The 24,917-nt window shown below is 33.5% G+C and overlaps 1 protein-coding gene and 2 pseudogenes across 1 annotated transcript; 2 read left to right on the top strand and 1 right to left on the bottom strand.

Moving 5' to 3' along the window:
• Positions 1 to 4,642: 4,642 nt before the first annotated feature.
• LOC146881782 (uncharacterized) lies at positions 4,643 to 5,147 on the top strand (annotated as a pseudogene).
• Positions 5,148 to 10,293: 5,146 nt separating this feature from the next.
• Positions 10,294 to 11,686, top strand: LOC146881783 (uncharacterized; annotated as a pseudogene).
• A 5,596-nt stretch (positions 11,687 to 17,282) lies between these two features.
• On the bottom strand, positions 17,283 to 18,227 carry LOC114175418 (uncharacterized). Its single transcript, XM_085669340.1, has one exon. It carries the CDS (start codon positions 18,225 to 18,227, stop codon positions 17,283 to 17,285), a length of 945 nt encoding a protein of 314 aa, XP_085525466.1.
• Between the last annotated feature and the right edge of the window lie 6,690 nt (positions 18,228 to 24,917).

The raw sequence follows: 24,917 nt of genomic DNA on the forward strand, positions 1-24,917 counted from the left end.
GCCACCGATCTAGCGACCGAAATAAATTTTATTTTGTAAAATATATTTAATATGGTAATTAGCCACCAAATATTTTCGGTTGCTAAATATTATTTAATATCTAATATTTTAGCCACCGATTTAGCGACCAAAATAAATTTTATTTTTGTAAAATATATTTAATATGGTAATTAGCCCCCCGAATATTTTTTGTCGCTAAAATTATATTTAATATGTAATGTTTTAGTCATCGATTTAGTGACTGAAAGAAATATTATTTTATAAAATATATTAAATATATTATTTAGTCACCGAATATTTTTCGCTCACTAAAACATTATCCAGTATCTAATACTTTAGCCACCAATTTAGCCACCAAATAAAGTATTATATTATAAAATATATTTAATATATTAAGTAGTCACTTAATATTTTCAATAGCTAAAATATTATTTATTTAATATAAATTATAATTAATTAAATTATGTATTTTTACATTTTGTCGACACTTAAAGAAAAATAATATCCCACTTTAAAAAATACTCCACTACCATTAGAACCACTACCACTACCAACATCAGCACCACCACCACCACCACTATCACTACCACCACCTTCACCACCACTACCACCACCACCACATTTCTTTTCTCGTTGTCGTTTTGCTCTAATCGTTAATCTTTTTGTCTCCTAACAGCTGTGAAGGTAACTAGGCTACGGTCACCCATAACAACGACGGTCACCCACGACAGACGTAATGTCGCGCTCCCTTCACTTCGTAATTCCTTTTCTGTTTCTTCATTTTTCTTTGCTGCTTAATTGTGTTGATAGCTAATTATTGAACTTAGATGTAATGCAATTTGATTGTTATAGTTTAGGAACACCATATTTTTTTTGCTCTCTTGCCTTAGGTAAATATGAATTTTATTTAAGTTTTGAATTAATTCTCACTAATTTTGAATTTAGTAAATATTTTGGTTTAAATGGGCTAGACAAGTGACAGTTGACTGATTATCAGTATCTTGATGCTTAGTAAACAATTCACATTCACTGGTTATTAAATAATTAATAATTAATCCATGATTATTATCTTCATTCTACATTCTTCAAAGTTTATACCATAATTTCTAAATTCCTTTTGCTTGATTATACCGAATGGAAAAAATTGAATGAAAGTGTTAGTTTCAAATCCATGTTATAAAGATATACCTAGAATGAAGGTTGGCTTATATCATATTCTAAAGTTTAATTGCTATATAATATTAATTAATATATATTGGATTCTCTAACTTTTTCCCTATCACATTACAATTTAATTCATTATAAGAATTACATTGATTAGCTACCATAAACAAGAGTTCGCTAAAAATGAGACGCTATTAAGCGTCCCTTAAACCAACTCTATATGATATAAAGTAATTAAAAAAAAAATTAAAGTCACCAAAGCGGATGATAAGCGAATTCTAAGAATTTAAAAACTAAAAAAAATAAAATAATAATGAGATAACGTGTACTGGAAAAACCCATATAAAAATATTAATATAATATTATGAATTAAATAATATTAATGAGTAATTACATAATCAAAGCAGTTAATGATAATCATTAATGAAATTCAAAGTAATTATGTGCATGCTTAAATGATACAAACAATTAATTTTTTTATTAAAAATAAAAAAAATGTGTCTAAAATTTATTACGCCTGTGCCAAAATTTAGTTTTCCCTCCTTTTCAAATACTTTTCATGTTTTAAACTTTTTTTCTCTTTCACAGACTCTTCAATGCCCAACTGTTATTCAAAACTTAGCTTTTGTCTTTAAATTTTTTCCTTTTCACATACTCTTCGATGCCCAGCTGCTATTCGAAACTTAGCTTTTGTCTTTAACTTTTGGTTTAATTATGCTTTTGGTCCCCATTTTGGAGTCAAAATCTCAAAATGGTACCCAAATGTTTAAAAGTCTCAAAATGGTCCCCTTTTTTGTTGAAACGTCTCACGTTTGCCTTTGCCGTTAAGTCAACGTTGACGCCGTTAGAGAGAGTGCCACGTGTCAGTTCCTCGATTTTTTGAAATTTTATTAATTTTTTTTTGAATATTTTTTTATTTTTAATTTTTTTATTAATTTTTTTAAAAATATTAAAAAAATTGCCACGTGTCAAGCTGTCATCGTGCCACGTGGCATGACAGTGACACGTGTCAGTATTACGCCACGTGTCATTTTCTTAGTCTCAATTTGGCCCTTTATTTTAATTTATCTCAATTTAGTCCCAATTTTTGTAAAAATATCAAATTTAATAAAAATATTGGTATAACATTTATATAAAATTAAATTTTTGTTTCAATTTGAAGGAAGACAAAATTGCTACTTTTTACAAAAAATTGGGACTAAATTGAGACAAATTAAAATAAAGGGACCAAATTGAGACTAACAAAATGACACGTGGCGTAATATTGACACGTGTCACTGTCACTGCCACGTGGCACAATGATAGCTTGATACGTGGCAATTTTTTGATTTTTTAAAAAAAATTCAAAAAAAAAATTCAAAATAAAAAAAAATTCAAAAAAAATAAATAAATAAATTCAAAAAATTGAGGAATTGACACGTGGCACTCCCTCTAACGACGTCAACCTTGACTTAACGGGAAGGGCAAACATGAGACGTTTCAACAAAAAAAGGGACCATTTTGAGACTTTTAAAAATTTAGGTACCATTTTAAGATTTTGACTCCAAAATGGGGACCAAAGGCATAATTAAACCTTAATTTTTTTCCCTTTCACATACTCTTCAATTCCCTTTCACGACTACCACACTCATGTTCCTTCAAAAAGAGAAAAAATGACAGTTTAGAGCCATAAATTTTGGTCTCTCCATTTTCTTCAAACCAGGTTAGTTTGGTTTGTGTTGGTGGTAGTGTGTGGTGTGGGTTCTGGATTATTTTGAGAACAAGAAATATGTTTGAAGATTTTATAACCCCCTATTCTTTTGAACTCCTGCTCATATTCCTACTTTATAACACTAATGTACCGCCGCTTTAAGTTTATGCTCTGCCACTTTCCCATCGCACCATTCTTGCATACAACCACTGCTTCAAGTCTTTGCTATGCTCTGTAACACCACACACCATCACTTTTATCACTGTTGCTTATTTTTTTCACTTAAAGCCCATTTTTTTGTTTTCTGTTAGGTGATGTTAGAAGCATAAACAGACTAAAATTTTCGTATATGAAATTTTGAGAATAACACATTTTATTCTTGGTATTTTTAATTCTAAATATTGTTATTCGTATGCTCATGCGTACTTGAGATTTATGTTCTGCTCTATCTATGATAGACCGTGTTTGAATTTGAGATAGTATAGTTGAGCTCCTCATTCTTAGTTTTCTTAGTAGTCTATTCATGTAACTCGACGTTAATTTGGATTAAACGTAACAAAACAATAATTAGTAATTTAACAGTTTTTTATTTTACTGGATTTTTTAGTTTTTAAGTACTCTAAATATTCCAGTTTTTTGCCTTATATATCTTATATAAAATTATTTTTCATAGGTCGTTATGTAATGTGTTAAGTTTTGAGTCACGACTCATTAGTAGTTTTTCTTATTTTATTTACAGCGGATTAGAAATTTTAATTAAAATATAATAACGCATGTGCAAGGATTTTGCTATTATTATAGCATGGTGTTTGGATGAAATAAAAACTAATTGTCATTACATTTTCCCCATGATGTTGTAGCTACTCCCAAGGGGTGAAATCTGGCTACATGGTCGAAAATCAACGACAGATGTATTATCATATTATCTAAAATCTCTTGTCACTAAGACAAGATATGTGAAATATCTAATTTTAAGGTAAAGATCAAAAAACTCAATGTCACTATTTTTTAACAACTATTTGGAATTAGATTTTCTTTTCACATTTTTTATGGATATAAAAATTCTTGAAAAAGTTATATTCAATTGCCACCTACCCTTATAGGAGAAATTCGTAGCCCATGAAAATGTTGTAGACTTTGCAATAAATTGCTTACTAATATTTTGATATTTTATGGTTAATATTGAAGTTAGTAATTGATATTTTGAAGACTTCTTTTATCATGTTTTGTTATTGTCCAAATTTGCAAATTCTGTTTTATTCTTTCTAAAGTTATTATTTTTGTAAATTCTAGGGTTTTAGGGACATTATTTTCGTAAAGATAGTAAGTCATATCTTTACGATATAATTGATTTTCGTAAAGAGAATTTAATATACTAAATTCTCTAAAAAAATTTAATTGATATATAATATTATTTAATATATATTGCACTTTCCTATCACTTTACAGTTTATTTGGAGAAGGTTGTTTATGCGAGGTTTCACTAAGTTGCCTAGTCAAGACTTGGAGAAAAATAGAAGTAGAGACAACATTCAAGAGTTGTGAACTTTAAGCAAAGGTGAGTTATTGAGTTAGCATTTTATCTTATTCTTGTTCAATTTAAATTTTAATTAAATGTTGTGATTTGAATATTGGTTTCACTCTTTTTTGTGTTAATTATATTTTATTACCTAATATTTGATTAGGTAATAAAATATTACATATTTCATTTGTGATATTGTTAGGCACTTATTTACGTAAAATTTTAAAATAAATTATTGGCTTTTAGATTGTGGTAATTTTGCATTAATGGAAATCCCTGAAGGTAGAAAATGGATGTATAAAAGATTGGATGCTAATAAAATTGACAGATGAATTTAGAGAAGGAGTGTATGAGTTCCTAAAATATGTTATTGGTAAAGAAAAGTTTGTAGAACAAGGTGAAATGTTAAGGTGTCCTTGTGTTAAATGTAGATGTAAAGCTTTCAAGTATGTGGATCAAGTTGGGTTGGATCTTTATGAAGAGGGATTCATGCCTAATTATTATTGGTGAACAATTCATGGTGAAGAATTGCCACATTTCGCCCAAGCGGATGTTTAGAGTACCAATTATCGAACTTGTGAGCAACGAGATGAATTAGATAATTTCCATCAAATGATCATGGATCATGTTGGACCCTCAAATGCCTATTGTATGCAACAAGAGGGTGTAATTGGATCAAAGTACATGAACGAAGACCATGATCCTAAAACTCAAAAGTTCTTTGACATGCTTGCTGCTGCACAAGCACCCTATGCCAACTACTCCTTCTGATCCTCCTAGTAGTGATGATATAGTGGACCATAGGATCATTAGTTATAATTTTAATTGTATGATGACTTCAAATTTACTTTACAACTATATCCATTTTTCTTTTTGGAAATGGTTCTTGTGACTAGAATATGTTGGATCATGTAATAGATATACTTTTAATTTTTATATTAGTCTTTAATACATTATATCTTTGACTTGATTGTTGTTTAGTATAATTAAATGTTTAAATATTGTGTATAAGCAGGTAAAATTATGTATCCAAATGTAACCATAAAAGATATTGTTGCTGATTTTTTTTGTCATTGATTTAGCCACCAAAATATATTTGTAGCTATACATTTCTAGTTTTTGCCACCGATTTAGCAACCCAAAAGAAATTTAATTAGAAAAAACACCGTTCATTATTAGTGACCAAAAAAAATGGTCGCTATTTTATCACTTTTGTGACCGAATTAGTGACCAAACTAGTTTAAAATCATAGATTCTTTTTGTCATTAGCGACAAAAAAAAGGGTCGCTAAATTTTTAATACTAACTACCGAATTAGCTACGAAATTTTTGGTGACTAAATTGATCTCCAAAAGTTAAACGCGACCAATCCTTTTAGTGACCAATTAGCGATTATAATTTTGGTGGCTATTTAGCGACCAAATATCTATTCGGTCGCTAAGTGGTTTGCGACTAGGGTTTTTGCCACTAGTTCTTTTTAGTCTCTATTTCAGTCGCTAAACGATTTGTGACCGATTTTTGGCATTTAGCGACCAAAATGGGTGGTCACTAAAACACTTTTTTTTGTAGTGTGTGAATTCATTTATGAAACTAATATACTAACCATGTGAAATAACATCGTAGCAACATATGAATATACCTCTTGATTGAGAACAAATATATTTTTGTCTAGGTAAACATCTAGTTAGAATTAATATAATAAAACACATGACCATGCATCTAATGTTGCCCCTATTAGCAAGAACGTTAGGAGCAACATAATTGGGACTTCCACAAGTTGTATTTAGCAATCCATCTACCTGAAAGTTTTCACCAGGTCAAGCCAATAACAAAATTTATATGCTTAACCTAAAGTGGTTGAAAGAATAATAACATCTTACCCTAAGATACTAAGGTAAAGCACTAAGACCAAAATATTCCTCTAAATAATAGACACTACAAGAAATTTGCTGATTTGCGAGGGAAATTAGCGAGGGAAAATTTTACTCGCTAATTAGAGACAAATTAGCGACAAACAAATATTGTAGCAAAGTTGTAGCTAATTAGTGAGGGACTAGATACAACATAATATGGTAGCTAAGTTGTAGCTAATTAGTTAGGGATTAAATACAACATAAATATGGTAGCTAAGTTGTAGCTAATTAGTTAGGGATTAGACATAACATATATATGATAACTAAGTTGTAGCTAATTAGTTAGGAATTAAACATAACATAAATATGGTAGTTAAGTTGTAGCTAATTAGTTAGGGATTAAACACAACATAAATATAGTAGCTAAGTTGTAACTAATTAGTTAGGGCTTAGACATAACATATATATGGTAACTAAGTTGTAGCTAATTAGTTAGGAATTAAACATAACATAAATATGGTAGCTAAGTTGTAGCTAATTAGTTAGAGATTAAACAAAACATAAATATGGTAGCTAAATTGTAACTAATTAGTTAGAGATTATACACAACATAGATATTGTAGCTAAGTTGTAGCTAATTAGTTAGGGATTAGACACAACATAATATGGTAGTTAAACTGAAGCTAATTAGTTAAGGATTAGACACAACATAATATAGCAGCTAAGTTGTAGCTAATAGTTTGAGATTAGATACAACATAATATGATAATTAAGTTGAAACTAATTAGCTATGATTTTAATTATAAAATGATTTTATTGTTAATCCAAAACTAGTAAATAGAATTTCTAATTAAAAAATAATAATATACAAATTATTTTATAAAAAATGAATTTATTAAAGAAATTTTTAAAAACTATCAATGTATTTAAAAATCTTCAAAAATATATTTTATTATTATATAAATTAATCCCTTATTTGTAAATTATTTTTATTTTATATATATATATATATATATATATATATTAAATAATAACTACCATTTAACTAACACAATATTTTTTCCATTTACATATTATTACAAAAGGTATTAAAGCAATTCTTATTAATTATATGAAAAATGAAATGATTAGCTATTATTTTGATAATTATTTATTATCTTTTATGCTATTTTTTTATATTTTATATTAATTTATTTGAATAAAAGAATTATTAAATTAATATATTTATGGTACAGTTTGTTTTATTGTTTAAAAAATTTTAAATATGAAATAAATTATTTAGGATATATTATAAATAAAAATAATTTGTATGTATCTATTTTATTTATAAAATATGAATATTTAACTTGATTTAATTAAACACCTAACTTTAAAAAATATATATTTTATATAATATTATATTATATATATATATAATATATATATATAATATATATATATATATATATATAATATAATATAAATACTATAAATAAATGAGAATGATACAAAATATATAATGAATCTATTCGTATGAAACTTTAAAAACGAATTAAAAACATAAAAAACATAAAGCATACAACTTAAAACTTAATCCTATTTGGTTGAAACTTTAAACAATTGCTTCTCGGAGACATTTATGTCACTGTTCAAACATTCATGTTCTTTTGGTTGAACGGTCGGAGACTTGCAAGCATCAGAAGCTCACATAAGAAGCTCGCATCGAAGGCTGTCGGATTTGGTATAGTGACTCGCAGGCACCGGAAGCTCTCGCATTGAAGACTGTCGGATTTCGTATAATGAAGAAGTACGAACATTAGGGTTTTGATTTCAGCTTGGAGATATGACCGAGAAGCTCGGAAGTGAAGATAGTACCGAGAAGCTCGGAAGAGAACTCGAAGAGGTTGCAACGATGTCGAGTTTGGTTCCTAAATCAGGTTTATTATCTCGACCTCTGTCATTTCTCGTTCACCTTCTTCGAAGTTGGTTTGGAGAAAAAAAATTTTCTAATCGATTAACTATTTTGAATAGAACCAGGTTTGGGAGGTTGCAGCAATATTATCAAGTTCAAGTTCAGTTTCATCGGTAGTTCAGATTGCAGCGATATAGTAGGTTAGTATGGTTCAGACAATTCATGATTTATCAGACTTGTAGTAAATTCTTAAAGGAAACACTATCATTTTTCTGCAGCTTGTAAGCTACTGTCAGGTACAGTTGAGCACAAGCTGAGAGATGTCTACATGTGTTATATGTCAATAATTTATCAGATTTATTCCATATTCTAGTAATTGCACAAATTTCTTTCAACTTACCGGGAAGGCAAGATGATGCAGTGTTAAAAGTCGCACAGATTCCACACTTTTCAATCCCAATCCTTTTACAATGAGCAAGTATTCTCTGTATGTGTAAATCAATTTTATTATGGATATATTGCCTTACTGAAAAAAAAGTATCATCACTTGTGTGTGTTTTACTAGTGAAATGAGAGAGTTCAAGATGTTGGTTTCACCAACAAGATTAAATAAATGCTAACTTTATTGTATAAGAAATAGTACTTCATTAGGAAGTTTAATTAACCACTGGACTTACTTTGCTTTGTCTGGTGGAACGTCTCTCAGCCATTCAAGGTCAATGCTTCCATGTTCTTCAACCAGTCTATTCAGGAAATTATGCATAGTGTATCATGTACTATAAGCTGCATTCATAGGGTGTCTGTCTCAAGAAAGTTATAAGTATTTCATGGTATTTTATTCTACCTGAATATGTTCTGCAAGCCTGTTGTTCATACCTCGTTCTTTGATGGTTTGGGCAATTTCATTGACATCTACACATCTCACAACATCCCAATCCAAAGAATCCGTGGTGTTTGCTGTCTTTTCTCTTTTCCCAGCCTTAGCTTGTGCTTCTATTCTTAAACTATCCCAATTAAAATCATCCTTTTGATCTTTTCCTTGACCCTTGCTCTTTGTTTTTATTGGGGCAGAACTTATCTCATTGGTTCCATTCGTGGCATTTTTGTGCTTGCCAAGATCTGATCCTCTTTCTTTCTGCATAAGATCTTGAGTTTGTCCATGGCTATTGAAATTGAAAAAGCTTTGCTGCTAGTGATTGCTTTGTTCCTGAGGATGGACTTGAGACACCATAGTTTGAGAAAGAGTAATTGCAACTTGGCTGGTAGGTTCCTTAAGTTTGTTGGCAATATTTGGTTCTCTACTATGCTCCTTAAGTTTTCAATATGGCATTACTCTTTTCTAAGGGTTGCTCGTATACATTGTATATAGACTTAATAAGGCAAGTTGGTAATGAACTCATGGTGATTTTATTTAATCATTAAGTTGACAATAAAAATTTATTTTATATATTCAATAAGAAGTAGATAAGTTTTCAGGCCAGGTGGATCAATTATTTAGCTCTAAATAATGTCACAATTATATTTCCATGACAGGAACTGAAATGACTATTCGAGGAAGAGGTAGAGGTTAAGGTAGTCACACTCTAAGTCAACTTAAGCTTATTCAATGTCATGTTGGTCCTTCAGAACTAGATCCTATTTTGCAATCACCAGGTATAATTGTTGAAAGCACTCTAAATTTTTGTATGTATTTAAGCGAATCTAACTACCATTTATATGTAAAAAGAATCAAATTTTGTTATGTATTTAACAACATTTATCTTCATGAAAACAAATGACAATTCATTTTGTTTAGATTAAGAGAAAAAAAAGAAGAAAAAAAGGCAATAAATTAGCTTTGTCAACAATTTCTAGTTTCAATGTTTTTTTTAGGTGCTACTTCAAGTGATGGTAATCAATCACCACGTACCACTCCAGTGTTTGATGGTTGTCAATCAAATGTCAATCCAACATCTAATGACGTACCTACTCAAGATCCTTCAAGTGTAAATTCTCATAATGAAGTTGATAGGAGACTTGTCATATCTGTACAAAAAGTTAGTAGACCGTAAGTACATCCAATCAAATATTCAATTCAATGTTGCTAATTTTTGGTTTGTAAAATGATTATTTGAACATGTAGAAGAAGGTTTGTTCCTGATTCTGTGACTCGAGATATCATATCTAAAGTATTGATGAGAATGCCTAATCTAGCTGAGAAATGGAAAACTTATTATGCTGATATGAAAGAAATCTTATTCAATGATTTTAAGGCAAGTTACTATAATTTTTTATCTTTATATTACATTTACTTATTATCATTAATTTTGATAAATTTGTATTGGTGTAGAATAAGTACCGATTTGCATCAGATTATGATCGTAGCATGGCAATAAAGGTTGGAATTTAACATGCATGGATCACTATTCTGACTCTTTAGCTAAGGCAAGAAAAAAGGCAAGAGAAAGAGCAAACTCAGATAATATAGAAGACTTAAAAGGTTTTAGGCCAAGAGGAATAAGGACTGAGATGTGGGACGCTTTAATTGACATATGGATGACACAAGACTGGAAAAAGAAATTTATTGCTGGTAAAAACAATAGGGCTGCCAAGCCAGAGGCTATGGTGCACACTGGAGGGTCAATAAGCTTTGGACAACACTTGAAAAAGATGGTATTCATTTTCTTATTTTGTAGAAATATCTATGACTTTCTAATAATACTTATATATTGTATACATTTGGTGGATATGATTAGTGCATCAATCATATACATAAACATACTTATTATATATTTTGATATACATTTGGATTTTGATATATATTTTACAGGAGGCAGAAAGTAATGGGTCTGTTTCTTATGGTGAACTATACAAAAAAGTTCATAAAAGAAAAGACGGTCAATATGTCTCCAATAAAGCAAAAAATTTCATTGTAAGTATACATGTAAGATAATTTATTTACTTATTTAATCTTATATTACAAAATGATTGATTTACTATATATAGGAATCATATGAAAGTGCTATGGTAGAAAAATATGGAGAAGATGTATCAAAGCATCCTAAAGTTGATTCTGAAGTATGGATGAAAATGGGAGGTGAAAATAAGAAAGGTAGAATTCACGGTATTGGTCGTAGCTTGGAACTTGCCATCATCAGTGTGAATGGTTCATCTTCATCAGTTATAGGTCCTTCCACAAATCCAAATCATGCACCTCCAACAGAAGAAATCACGACAATGGCTACACAAATGTCTCAAATGCAACAAGAAATGCAGACACAGATACATTTACAAACTGAATCTCAAAAGCAACTACAGATAGAGTTACAAGCACAAATAGAGGCACATGCACAACAGGTACAAGCTCAGTTGAAAGCGCAAGCAGATATGCATGCACAATTTCAAGCACAATTCCAAGCAGAAATACAAGCACAAATGCAAGCACAAGTAGAAATGCAAAAGCTTTTACAACAACAAATGCATACACAAATGCAAACACAGATGGAGTTTTCCAAGACACAAATATTTCCTGCATTAAAGATATCTTCACCACCGTTTGTCATGAAACATGGCGAGAAGAAAATATGAAGATGATGATGTTTTTTTTGTTTCTAAACACGTATTTTAATGATGTATGTTGACAATTGTGAAGACTACTTTCATTACGTTCATCACTTTTATTATTTTGAATGTAGTAACATTTGACATGTTTCATATAAAATGTTTGGCAAGATTATACTTAATGTTATATTTATGTCAAAATGCATTTCATAAGGTACAAGTAAAAGAATGGAATATTTTGGATTGATGCAATTCGCTACTATTTTTCTAGGGATTAAATTGTTGAATTAGCGAGGGCTTAGGTAGGCATTAGCTAGGGATAAGTTTGCTAGGGATTAGCTAGGGAATAACTACAACTAGTTTGCTAGGGATTAGCGGGGGATTAGCTACAACCTATTTGCTAGGAATTAGCTAAGATTTAGCTACAACCAATTTGCTAGGGATTAGCTAAGGTTTAGCTACAACCAATTTGCTAAGGATTAGCTAGAAATTAGCTACAATCGATTTGCTAAGGATTAGCCAAGGATTAGCTACAACCAATTTGCTAGGGATTAGCTAGGGTTTAGCTACAACCGATTTGCTAAGGATTAGCTAGGGATTAGCTACAATTAATTTGCTAGGATTGCTAAGGTTTAGCTACAACCGATTTGCTAGGGATTAGCTAGGGCTTAGCTAGGGATTAGCGACAAAGTGGTTCTCTAGCTACTTAGCTACCTATATTTTAGCTTCGACATAGTGTCTTCGTTATTTCCTCGCTAATCCCTCGCTGAATCGTTTTGCGAGAGATTAGTTAGGGATTCACTAGGATTATTCCCTCGATAATATGTAATTTTCTTGTAGTGAGGTGAGAAGTAAATTGTTTTAATGGTTGTATCACATAACAAACAAATATTAGTAATAATTATAGTTATGGGAAAATTAGCATATGTATGTTTTTTATTATTTGACCTTGACATAGCATTATCTCATGGGAATCTTGAGAAGTTGATACAAATTTTAGAAGTCAAGATGCAACTACATGGTTCAAATAATTAGTATCTGCAAGCAACTACAATATTGCTAAGAAATTTAACCTTGGGCCCAGGCTTATCAACCTTCCTCATAACCTTCATGGCCAAAGCATGTGCAAATGATCCCGTGATAAAATTTCTTTGGTCAATAAAATGCATGTGACTAATAAAAATTTAAATAATATTTCATCAAATGCAGTTTTATGATATGTTTTAATTACGTGTATCGAAAAGATGCTCTTTATAAACCATATTTTTCTTACAATCTTGCTAGCGTAAGTTTTAGTAGTGTGGTTCCCTTTAAATCATAATTGGTTATTACATTGTAATATACATTTATTTTAATTTATTTTGGAATGTAATAAGTTCTTAACCCACTTTTCGAAAGATAAAACAATTTAAAAAGTTAACAGATTTTTTGAAAATACATCTGAGAAAACATGTAAAAAATTCTTGCATAGCTTTTCCATTGGCTTTAAATAGTCACCACTTCCTTACACTACTTAACAAAGATTTATGTACAATGTGGTTTGATTCGGAGGGTGTTATAATTATGGTTGACTGCATAATTACATAGTTAGCATTGAACTTGGATCATCTGCTAAATGAATGTACCATTAAATAGGTTAGTTTTTAGATTACACTTAGGTTAGAGAGAATTCTAGGTTAGTTTTATAGATCTAGTTTAATTTGGTGTTTTTAGCATGATTTTAGTGTTAGTTGTGGAATTAGTCTTATATGTAGTTTAGGTTAGTAGATCCTTAGTCTTCATATTAGTTTCTTGTTTTAGTTCAATTTTAGAGTCATAATTAGTTTAGATTTTGAGTACTAGTTTTATAGTGTATTAGTTAGTTTAATTGGTAACGAGTCTTAGCAGAGATTAAATGGCTTAAAGTAGTATTGGTTATGTATCGTTTTGTTTTTTTAGTTAGAATTATCATAGTTAGTATAACTAGTGTACCTAGTTAAGTATAGTTTTGATTCTTTTAGGTGAATAAAATACTAACTTGTGTTCGGTGACTTGTGTAGGTTAATACATTCAAATCAATGGTTGAAAGCTGATTAGAATATGAGAAAATGAAATTTGCAGTTGTGAAGAAAGGTGAAGCAAATTGGAAAAACACTTTAAGGATGAAAGTTTAACTTTAGGGTTGACTTTCAAATTTAAGGTTACAATTGGTGATTCAAAAGTTGAAAGCCTTCAAGGATATTGGAGTTTTATGATGGCTATCATCTTGATAAACCAAGAGATACGAAACGAGAAAAGCGAAAGCAGAGAGAGAAAGAAACAGATAAAACTTTCTGATATTTACTATACTGTGGTCAAACATGGTTTATATAGAGTTTAGAAAAGAAAAAACTAATTATATACGTAGAAACTAACAAACTAACTAACTGTGTAAAAACTGGTAAAACCCAACACGCCCCCATAAGCTCAGGAGTGAATATCAAGTAATTCGAGCTTAGACACAACACTTTTGAAGATGCCTGGATCAAGTGCCTTTGTGAAGACGTCAACGACTTGATGCGTGGAAGTTATAGGTAGGAGCTGGAAGAGTTTGGCCTGAACCTTCTCACGGATGACGTGACAATCTATTTCGATATGTTTCGTTCGTTCGTGAAAAATGGGATTCAAAGCAATGTGACGTGCTGATTGGTTGTCACAGTATACCATAATAGACTCTTTTGGTTTAATCTGCAGTTCATCCAACAAGTATTTCAGCCACTAAATCTCACAAGTGAGAGTGGCAAGGGCCCGGTACTCTGCTTCTAATGAAGACCTTGAGATGGTGGATTGTTTTTTCGATTTCCAACTTATTAATGATGAACCAAGGAAGACGCATAATCCAGTTGTAGATTGACGTGTGTTGGGGCAAGTTGCCCAGTCAGAGTCACAAAAGCCCTTTATTTGTAAAGTTGAGTTGCTGGGGAAGAAAAGACCCTGTCCAGGTGCTGCTTTAATGTAACGAAGGACACGATGGGCAGCTGCGAGGTGTTCTTCTGTGGGGGATTGGATGAATTGACTTAGGAACTGTACGGCATATCCGATATCAGGCTTGATGTTTGTTAGGTAAAGAAGTTGCCCAATCAGTCTTTGATATGGGGTGATGTCTTTAAGAGGAACTCCTCCTTCGAACAAACCTTTAGTTTCTTTGGTAATAGGGGTAGCACAAGCCTTTGAAGCAAGGAGACCACTGTCAGCTAAGATGTCTAACGCATATTTCCTTTGTGAGACATGGATTCCCTCACTTGATCTAGCAATCTCCAGCCCGAGAAAATATTTCAAATTTCCCAAATTTTTGACTTTAAAGCTGTCATCCAGGGATTGCATGATTTGTTCAATATCAGAGAGATGATTTCCTACAAGGATAATATCATCAACGTACACTAAAAGAACAGTGATGTTAGTCCCAAATATTTTTACAAACAATGAATGATCATATGCAGATTGAGAAAAACCAAAGGCTTTAAGGTGAGATGAGAGCTTCGCAAACCATTTCCTGCTGGCTTGCTTTAAGCCATACAGAGATTTCTTCAATCTGTAGACTTGCCCGTTTTCAATATCAGTACACCCTGGTGGAGGAAGCATATAAACTTCTTCATCTAGATCTCCATGGAGAAATGCGTTGTTCACATCCAATTGTTTTAAAAACCAATTTTGGGCAGAGGTAATGGCAAGAAGGAATCTGATGGTGGTTAACTTTGCTACAGGGGAAAAAGTATCCAAATAGTCGATGCCCTCCAGTTGAGTGTAACCCTTGGCTACCAACCTTGCTTTGTAGCGTTCTACCTCACCATTAGCATTATATTTTACCTTATAAACCCATCTGCAGCCTATGGGTTTTTTGTCTCGAGGTGGATCAACAATATCCCAAGTCTCATTTTGTTCAAGGGCTCTAATTTCTTCTGTCATGGCCTTCCTCCATTCGGGAAAATTGACAGCTTCACTGTAAGAAGATGACTCTCTATTGGTGGACATAGCAAGAACATATTTCAAGTGCGAAGAAGAAAGTTTACTATAGCTGAGACATGAAGATATAGGATAAAGGATATCTTTACTGTTTTTGTTTGTATAAGAGCTAAGTTGGCAATGATAGTCTTGTAAAAAACTAGGTGCTCTTCTATTTCGAGAAGAGCGTCTCAAAGAATCAGTAACGTTTTCAATTTGAGATTCAGTGTGTGAATGATTGTGTTCAGTTTGCACATTTCCAGCATTGTAATTGACAGAATCAAAAAAAGGATTAAAATCTGATATTTGACAAGTATTATTTGTTTGCAAAATAGGATCAATATGGTTGGCATAAGGAAACACCTTTTCATAAAAACCAACATCTCTGGAAACAAAAATTTCTCTGCTTTTAATGTCCAGCACAACATATCCTTTGGTTCCACTCTGGTAACCTAAGAACACACATTTTCTAGCTCTTGTGTCGAATTTAGACCTATTTCTTTGCAAGCTAGAGGCAAAACACAAGGATCCAAACACCTTAACATCATTTAAATTTGGAGTGATCTCATATACTAACTCATAAGGGGTTTTTTCTTTCAAGACTTTAGTTGGTAAACAGTTTATTAAAAAAATAGCTTGAATAACAGCATAGGACCAGAAAATCATAGGAATGTTAGATTGAAAAATAAGGCTTCTACTAACTTCCAGAATATGCCTATGCTTTCTTTCTACAATAGAATTTTGTTGGGGGGTTTCTATGCAGCTGGTTTGATGAATTATACCAAGATTATCATACAAGTCTCTACACATAAACTCACTTCCATTATCAGAACGTATGATTTTAATTTTCTTGTGAAATTGAGTGTTAATCATGATCACAAACTTTTTTAAAGCATCCCTAGTTTCAGCTTTCGTTTTCATTAAGAACACCCAACAAAACCTGCTGTGGTCATCCACTATAGTCAGAAAGAATCTATGTCCATGTATAGAGGTGGTGCCATAGGGCCCCCAAATGTGAACATGTATCAAATCAAAAACATGCTTATAGTACGAGCTACTATTATTAAAGAAAAGCCTAGTCTGCTTTGAAAAATGACATACATAACAAGGTTTGGTTTCACTAAAAACAATATAAGGAAAATGTTTATTGACAAGATGTAGAACTTTATCTGAGGGATGTCCCAGCCTTTTGTGCCAAATTCCTCCATCTTGATTCTTTGAGTTATCATGATGTCCCTCAGTGATGCTGGAGAAGGAATTTACAATCTTCTTTGTGGCTGACAATTGCAGCAGGTACAATCCTTCTTGGAGCTTAGCTTCTCCAATCATCTTCAAAGAACCGGCATCTTGGATCTGACACAACTCAGAGGAAAAAATTAGTTTCCAGTTGTGGGATCTAACAATCTTTTGCACATAAATAAGATTGAATGCAAACTCAGGTACAAGAAACACATTATGCAAGAAAAAGTTATCAAATAGTTGAACAGTCCCATCATAGTGTGCAAATATATGTGACCCATTTGGCAGTTTAATACACGTAGGTCTTATTTTTCTAAAAACTACAAAATTAGAAACATCAAAGGTAACATGGTCAGTTGCTCCGGTATCTAGAATCCATGTAATGTTTCTGTTCTTACCATTTGAAACCTTCTCACCAGTAGAATCAGACATCAGAAACTTTGTGAGAAACATCACCTTTGGCTTCTTGGATCATTTTCATGATCTGAAGCATTTGTTCATCTGAGAAAATACTACCTTCCTTGCTTGGTCGTTGATCATGTTGTTTAATCACAGTTTCATCTTTTTCAGCAATAGTGTTGTTAACCACCTTTTCACCTTTGGTCTTGTACCAAGGGGGATAACCGTGCTTAGCATAGCACTCATCTATGGTGTGGTATAGTTTGTGGCAATAGTTGCATTGTTTGCCATTATTCTGACTCCTGTTTTTGCCTCGTCCTTGTCCTTGTCCCTTCCAATTCTCATGATTCTTGGAATTTCTTTGATCCTTAGTGTTCGCTGCAGCCACCAAGATCTTACTGCTTTCTATGGTGTTCCCAATTAGTTGTCGTTCTTGTTGCATAACAAGAGAGAAGACACGGTTTATACCTGGCAATGGCTCCATTAGCAGAATTTGTGTCTTCACAGTACCATAGACGTCATTGAGCCCTTTTAGAAAACACATGATGTACTCGGATTCTTTGTGCTTGATAATAGTTTTGATGAAGTCACATTCACACTTAACCTTACAGGTGTAGCTTGGTGTTGGTCTAAGAGACTCAAGTTCTTCCCACAACGCCTTGAGATCCGTGAAAAAATCTGTGACAGATCTTTCACCCTGTTTGGTTGAATGTAGTTCTTGAAGAAGATCAGAGATCCTGAAGTAGTCTCCCTTGGAAAATCGCTCGCGCAAATCATCCCATAAATCTTTTGCGTTTTCAATATACACAACGCTTTGGGCGATATGAGTATTCATGGCACGCGTAAGCCATGATATCACCATCATGTTACATCTTTCCCAGGCATCATGGAGGATGGTTCCATGGGTTGGAGTTTTGACACTACCGTCAAGGAATTTGTGTTTATTCTTGGAGATCAGGGCACGTTTCATGGTGTGACTCCAAGCATGGTAATTAGCCCCATCAAGCTGAATATTGACCAACGTTGCTCTTGGGTTTTCACCAGGATGCAGGTAGAAAGAACTCGAAGGATTCTGGGATTCGTCTGTCGGGGTTGTGTTTTCTGATGCCATCAAGAAAAAATAAAAGAAAGATTTGGAAAGACGAAAAAAGAAACAAAGAGGGAGACCTGGTTTTAGCGGAAGCAAACGCTCCTGATACCATATTGGAGTTTTATGATGGCTATGATCTTGATAAACCAAGAGATACGAAACGAGAAAAGCGAAAGCAGAGAGAGAGAAAGAAACAGATAAAACTTTCTGATATTTACTGTACTGTGGTCAAACATGGTTTATATAGAGTTTAGAAAAGAAAAAACTAATTATATACATAGAAACTAACAAACTAACTAACTGTGTAAAAACTGGTAAAACCCAACAAAGGACACTAAAAGAGACTTGAAGAAAGCTAATTTGTCACGAAGGAAGCACCAATTCCACCAAATAAAGAATCTGAACCACTGAACGTAAGAGCAAAAGCTAAAAATTTGACCAAAGTTTGACTTGTTGATTTGGAGCTTGGAATGTAAGTGTAAGTTGTGGAGGTTGTTCCAGACACTCAAACACATATGTTGAAGGCTCAACCAACCATTGGAATACCCTTGGAAGACACTAGCTGGCCAGAGTTAATTAATCTCAAGTTGGGTAACTATACATAGTTAGTTTAGTTAGTTTTTGGTATTGACTCTTATGTAATTGTAACTAGAGTAGTTAGTTGGCAGTTATATGCAAGGGCGGATCTTTTATAGTGCAGGGAGGGGCCATGGGCCCCCAATATTTTTGATTTTTTTTTTAAATTATCTGTATATTTTTGAATCTTTTTAAATTATATTTATATTTTTGAAATTATTTTAAATTATACATATCATTTAAATTTTTAAATATTTTAAAAATTATATGTAGTATATTTTAGAAATTAATGGAAATTAAATTATGTGACTTTTTATTTTTTTATAAAACACAACCTTTAATTTTAACAAAGTTGATCATCTAGTTTTTTTTTAGTCTCAATTTGGTTCCGATTTTTTAAAAAGTTGATACAATTTCGTTATTTTTATTAAATTTTTTGAAGCAAATCAAAAGATATTTCATTAAAATTAACACTTGGATTATGTTAATTGTACCAACAAAACAAAACATCCTTATTAACCATTTCAATTTTCAACAAATTGAGACTAAAAAAATATTAGACAACCAACTAGACATTTCTGGACAAATAAAGAAACAAAAAAAAATCATTAAACCAAATATTTATTAAAATATTTTTTATTTCTTTCTCCTTTCTAATTTTTCACAAATTATATTTATATATCATTCTCATATGTTTTCTTTTTTGTTTTTGAAGAAAAAAAAATTAGACACAAACTTTTTTTTTCTGATTTCTCATTTATTTTTTTTCTTTCTTGAAAAAAAAAAGGTAACTTTATCTTCTTACCTAATAATAAAATATTAGTTTAAGAGTTATTAACATGATTTTTTTTTATCTTACAAGCCTTTTGCAAATTCATTTTTTATGAATATATAAGAAAAAAATTGTATTCTAATATTATTTTGAAAAAATATATATTTATATAGATAAAAAATAAAATAATAGATTTATTTATTTTTAAATGATTAAAGGAAAGCTATTCATGAAGATGAAAATAGATACATTTCACTTCTTCATATATTTTGAAACATTATACTAATAATCTAGTCTAATGATCCAATTGTTTAGTTTAAAGAATTATTTTTTGAAACATTATACTAATAATCTAATTTAATGATAAAAAATTATATTATTTTGGCTCCTCCAAAATTTTTGGTCAAGATCCGCCACTAGTTATATGGTTTAGTGGCTTTATATAGGTGTGGAAAACATAAAGTAAAGAATGCTTCACTATACACACCGCCCAGATTGTGGTACATTCTTTACTTTTTCTTGGATTATAATGCTTCACTATACACACCACCCAGATTATGGTACATTTCTTTACTTTTTCTTGGATTATAAGGGTCTGCTACAATTTACTATGGATTTAATTCGATTTTCATCTATTATTCTTCACTAAATTGTTATTCTTCTTACTTTCATTAGCAAAACAGTGAGCTTTTTCACTTCTGAATTTCGATGAATCTTTTCACTTTTTAATTGGTTTTGATTGCGGAAACACAATTGGAATCAATAATAGTACACAATGACCAACTCATATCAAGAAGAGGCACAGTAATCCTTGATCAAGTGAATCAATTCATCAAAATTTAGAAGAAAATTTTGTATGGTTTGCTCTTTAGTTTTTTTCATTGCAAATTCTTATTTTAGTTTCAATTTTGTTTTTCCACCATTTAAGTCATTGTTTTTAGTTTTAAATGTGTTTGCTTTGCCTATTGAAAGGTGTTTGGATGTTTGATTGGAAGTTCAAAGGCTCAATTAGAATTCCGATATGCTCAGTGTTGTTCTTCACGTTTTCATCTCACTCTTTCACATTTTCAATTCGCATTTCATCATTTGTGCATCATTTTTCGTGATTTTTTATTCCTGTAACTTTGTTTTAGTTAGTAGAGCATGGTGGAACACATTAATTTAATTTTCGAAGTGTAATTTCTGAGTTCTTAGTTTGGTAGTTAAGTTTGTTATTTTTTTATACGTCGTTGACCTAGAATTTGTTTTGTTCGATTCTCATTCCACACTTAACCAAATGACTTTTTTCTAATTCTAGTGTTCAATATGCATTGAGACAAGTTGATTGAGATGCTAACTTCATGATTTCATGCACTTTGTGAAAAGAACACATGTTGTCCTACACATTCATGATGAATGACTTCTCTATCAACCTGTTTTCGATGTGTTTTGCATTTTACTCTGTGAATTTTAGTTTTTATGGTTCATAGTCAGTTTCAATAATGCATTAGACTTAGTTCACTTGTTTAGATTGTGTGTGTAATAACTGCATTGCATAATTCATGTTCATAGTTCACTTAGGCATTTTCACAAACACTTTATTTCCATATAGTTTCTCTTAGGCATTTTTACAAATAAATTGCATCATGGGCATTTTTGAATTGTTTTAAGTACTTTGATGTTCATTTTAGGTGGCATATCATTAGTTGATAAGTTCCATTCATTAATAATTCATTTCCATGCATCACATGTTGTCTTAGGATAAGATTCATGCATCATTTTCATTGCATAGTTTTGATATATTGATTAATTTAAAATAAGTAGATTTCCTCCATTTTCAACACCTTTAACACATATAAAATATACTCAAATTAAGTGTCTCTCCTTGGATTGATATCTGGTTTCACACACACAATATATATGTTCCTGCAGAGAACAAACAAGAGGTTAGGCACAAGCGTCACCTTACCATATAGTCCGCTATCTCTTCAGTTGGCCTCTTCCCGGCCGATACATGTCAACTTGAACCCAAATGGGGTTACCTGCAGAAGAGTCTCTGAAGCTCAAGTAAGTCAAAGCTCTCAGAGAGTCCAATCAGTGATTAATGAATGCGTACCTTTAAATGATGGGGTCCACGTGTATTTATAGGACATTAATGACGTTTGACCATTTCATGGGCTGGGTCTTGACTTGGGCTTTAGTTTGGGCCATGAATGGGTCTGGGCCCCAACCCAGGCCCTTGAGATCTATTGAATGCGGTGGCATCGATGTTGGCTTAAGTTTATTGGAGTAGTCGGTCTCGACCGGCTACTTGCCTAGATGGCTTATGTTGGTGATGTGAAGTGCTAACTCGGCCTAGCCTGGGTACTAGGCGGTTTCGATATGCACACTGTTTACTTGGTTGAGTTTGGCTAGGTACGGTACACCAGTCCCCCAGCCTTGTCCGATATGGGTTGTCGGTCAAGGATGATATGTGTCGATAAGCTAGCAGAACCGGCTAGGTGTGATACACCAGTCCCCCAGCCTTTAAGTGTGGTGAACAGTGTTAAGGCTTAGAATTTGCAACTATCAGAAGGTAGGTGAAAGGGTGTCAGTTGGTCACATTGAAAAAGTTTTGGCGCAGTCATTTTGAAGTGGGATCTTTCGCAATGATGGTGTCGATTGGTCTGTGGTATGGTTTTGGCGGGAAGAGGTTCGTCGTTTGGGATCGCAGGCTATAAATGTGTGTTTGCAAACAGATAAGGGGTTACATGTTTCATTTGTGAATTCTGAATTTAAAGACCTTGTGCGCGTAAGAGTGTCTGACTAGTCCTCTATTTCGACCGACATTTTCCCGTAAAAAACGAAATCAGGTGTGTCCAGTAGTAGTAGCGTGTCTTCGTCTAGTAGTAGTGAAAGTACTGAGTCAGATAGAAGTAAGGATGGACGACTTGGCGGATAGGGTACAGGTTCTGGAGTTGTTACAAGCGGGATGCCTATGGAGGTGGTGAGGGAGGTTCGAGAGGATCCTCTTGAAGAGTTGGAGGAGAGTAACTGGCCGGCCAAAGGCGGCTATGGATGGGTTGCTGCTGATGTTCGTGACCAATCATCCTTATTTAGGTGGTCTCGTCTGTTAAACTCTTGGCTAAACTGCACACCCGTTATGTCCAGGGGTGTCAGCGGAGACATTGTTTCGCTGGAGAGGGTGAGTGCCGTCGACCGGGTATGCCACGGGCAAGAGGGGGCTACCGAGAAATTCTTCTACATGTATATGTGCCACTTTTCTCAGCTTCATGTGCGACTACCCTTAGACGACTTCACTATGGGTGTGCTGCGAGCGTTGAATGTGGCACCTACCCAGCTACATCCTAATAGCTGGGCCTACTTGCAGGCCTTCCGCATTCTGTGCGAGTCTTTATATTTGGAGCCTACTCCCTATGCCTTCTTGTATTTTTATGACACCAGACCTCGAAGGCCGGCTACTTGGCTTTCTTTAATCAGTCGCCCCAGCATCAGCAGGCTGGACGCTTTCTCCCAGTCTTTCAAGCATTTCAAAGACGGGTACTTCAAGGTCGTTGTGAAGGAAGGGGGTAAATCTCATTTTTTGAATGCGGATGGGAGTACCAAGTTTCCCTTTAGCTGGACCAACAATCCTTCTCGTTATAAAGACATGGGAGTGGAGGAGTTGTCGGCTGGTGACAAGGAGGTGGTGGGGATGTTGTTGAAATTTGTGGATAAGTTGCCCACTAAGGGCCTAGTTAGGGTTTATAATTCGGTGCATCCGATAATAGATATTGAAGGTATATGTTTATTACTTAAGCTGTGTTAATGATGCTAAGTTGTTTTGATCCGAGTCGTGATATGTTATTGCAGGGCATATGGCGTAGTCTGGTAAGAAGAATTTGGCGCTCTTTCAATCACTGAGGAAGGAGATGGTCGCTAAGGCCAAGGCGGCTGGGAAAGCTGACGTTCTCAACTTGCAAGAGTCGGTTGTGGAGGTGCATGTACACGGCGGGACGAAAAGGAAAGCTGAGCTTCCGCCTCGACCCGGGAAGGGCAAAGATGTGAAGAAGATAAGGGCAACTCTTCTTGGGACGGCTAGCGGGGCGGGGTCGGCTAGTGGAGAGAAGTTGCCTGAGGCTGGGTTGATCGAGTTGCCGGAGATATCCGTTAGGAAGGATATCTTGATCGACCTTCCAGATACTGTTGTTAACTCTATTGATAACATGGAGGTAGATCATATCGTGAGAACAATGGTAGAGTTTGGAAGCAAGGCTTTAGTCCTGAGTCGGCGTGTATGGTCTCTTTACAGAAGGGAAGTAAAGGAGGTGGGGGAGTTACAGGGTAAAGTAGATAAGCTTGAGGAGGAGAAGGCGACTTTAGAAAAGGAGAAAGAAGGTTGGGAAGCGGAAAGGAAAAGACTGGCATCATGGAGAGTGCGTTGCTTGGACTCTGAGGAAAAACTAAACAAGCGTATAGGGGAGTTGGAAGAAGACTACGAGGATTTGAAGGATAAGTATGATGGGGTTGTTGGGGAACTGGATGATTTGAAGAATAGCGTTATCCAAGAGCATATAAATGGTTTCGAGAAGGGGTTGCGGCAGACGGCCTTCTTTCATTCGGATGTGCCTTGGATTCGAGATTTGACGTAGATAAGGATGTAGTTGGTGGGAAGTTGGTGAGGGAGGATGAGGGGGATGCTGAGGATGTGGAGGAGAAGGCGGCAGAAGAGGAGAAGGATGCGGGAGCTGCCGTGGGGGGTGAGGAGAACAAGGGGATGTAGTCAATTCATTTTTTCTTGAAACTTGAACTTCGTTTGTAATAATCCGTACACTATTTTACTTTGACCTTAATATGATGAATGCCTTGTGTATGCTATGTTTGTTATTAGATGTTGATAACTTGTATGATTGTGTTGCGTTAGCGGTATGGTATAATTGTGAAGGGGTGTTGGATTTGGACCGTTTTATTTGAACTTAAACGAATGAACCAAGATTAGAGGGTGTTCGACTCAGGCCGCTTACTTGGGGTAAGGGTGGGGAACTTAAACGAATGAACCAAGATTAAAGGGTGTTCGACCCAGGCCGCTTACTTGGGGTAAGGGTGGGGAACTTAAACGAATGAACCAAGATTAGAAGGTGTTCGACCCAGGCCGCTTACTTGGGGTAAGGGTGGGGAACTTAAACGAATGAACCAAGATTAGAGGGTGTTCGACCCAAGCCGCTTACTTGGGGTAAGGGTGGGGAACTTAAACGAATGAACCA

Source organism: Vigna unguiculata, chromosome 11 (assembly GCF_037176805.1).
Source record: "Vigna unguiculata cultivar grain cowpea cultivar isolate G323 ecotype 2 chromosome 11, ASM3717680v1, whole genome shotgun sequence".
NCBI classification, from domain to species: domain Eukaryota; kingdom Viridiplantae; phylum Streptophyta; class Magnoliopsida; order Fabales; family Fabaceae; genus Vigna; species Vigna unguiculata.

Excerpts from the sequence above, each read along its gene's own strand:
- LOC114175418 (XM_085669340.1), bottom strand. The coding sequence starts at position 18,227 with ATGAAACGTGCCCTGATCTCCAAGAATAAACACAAATTCCTTGACGGT.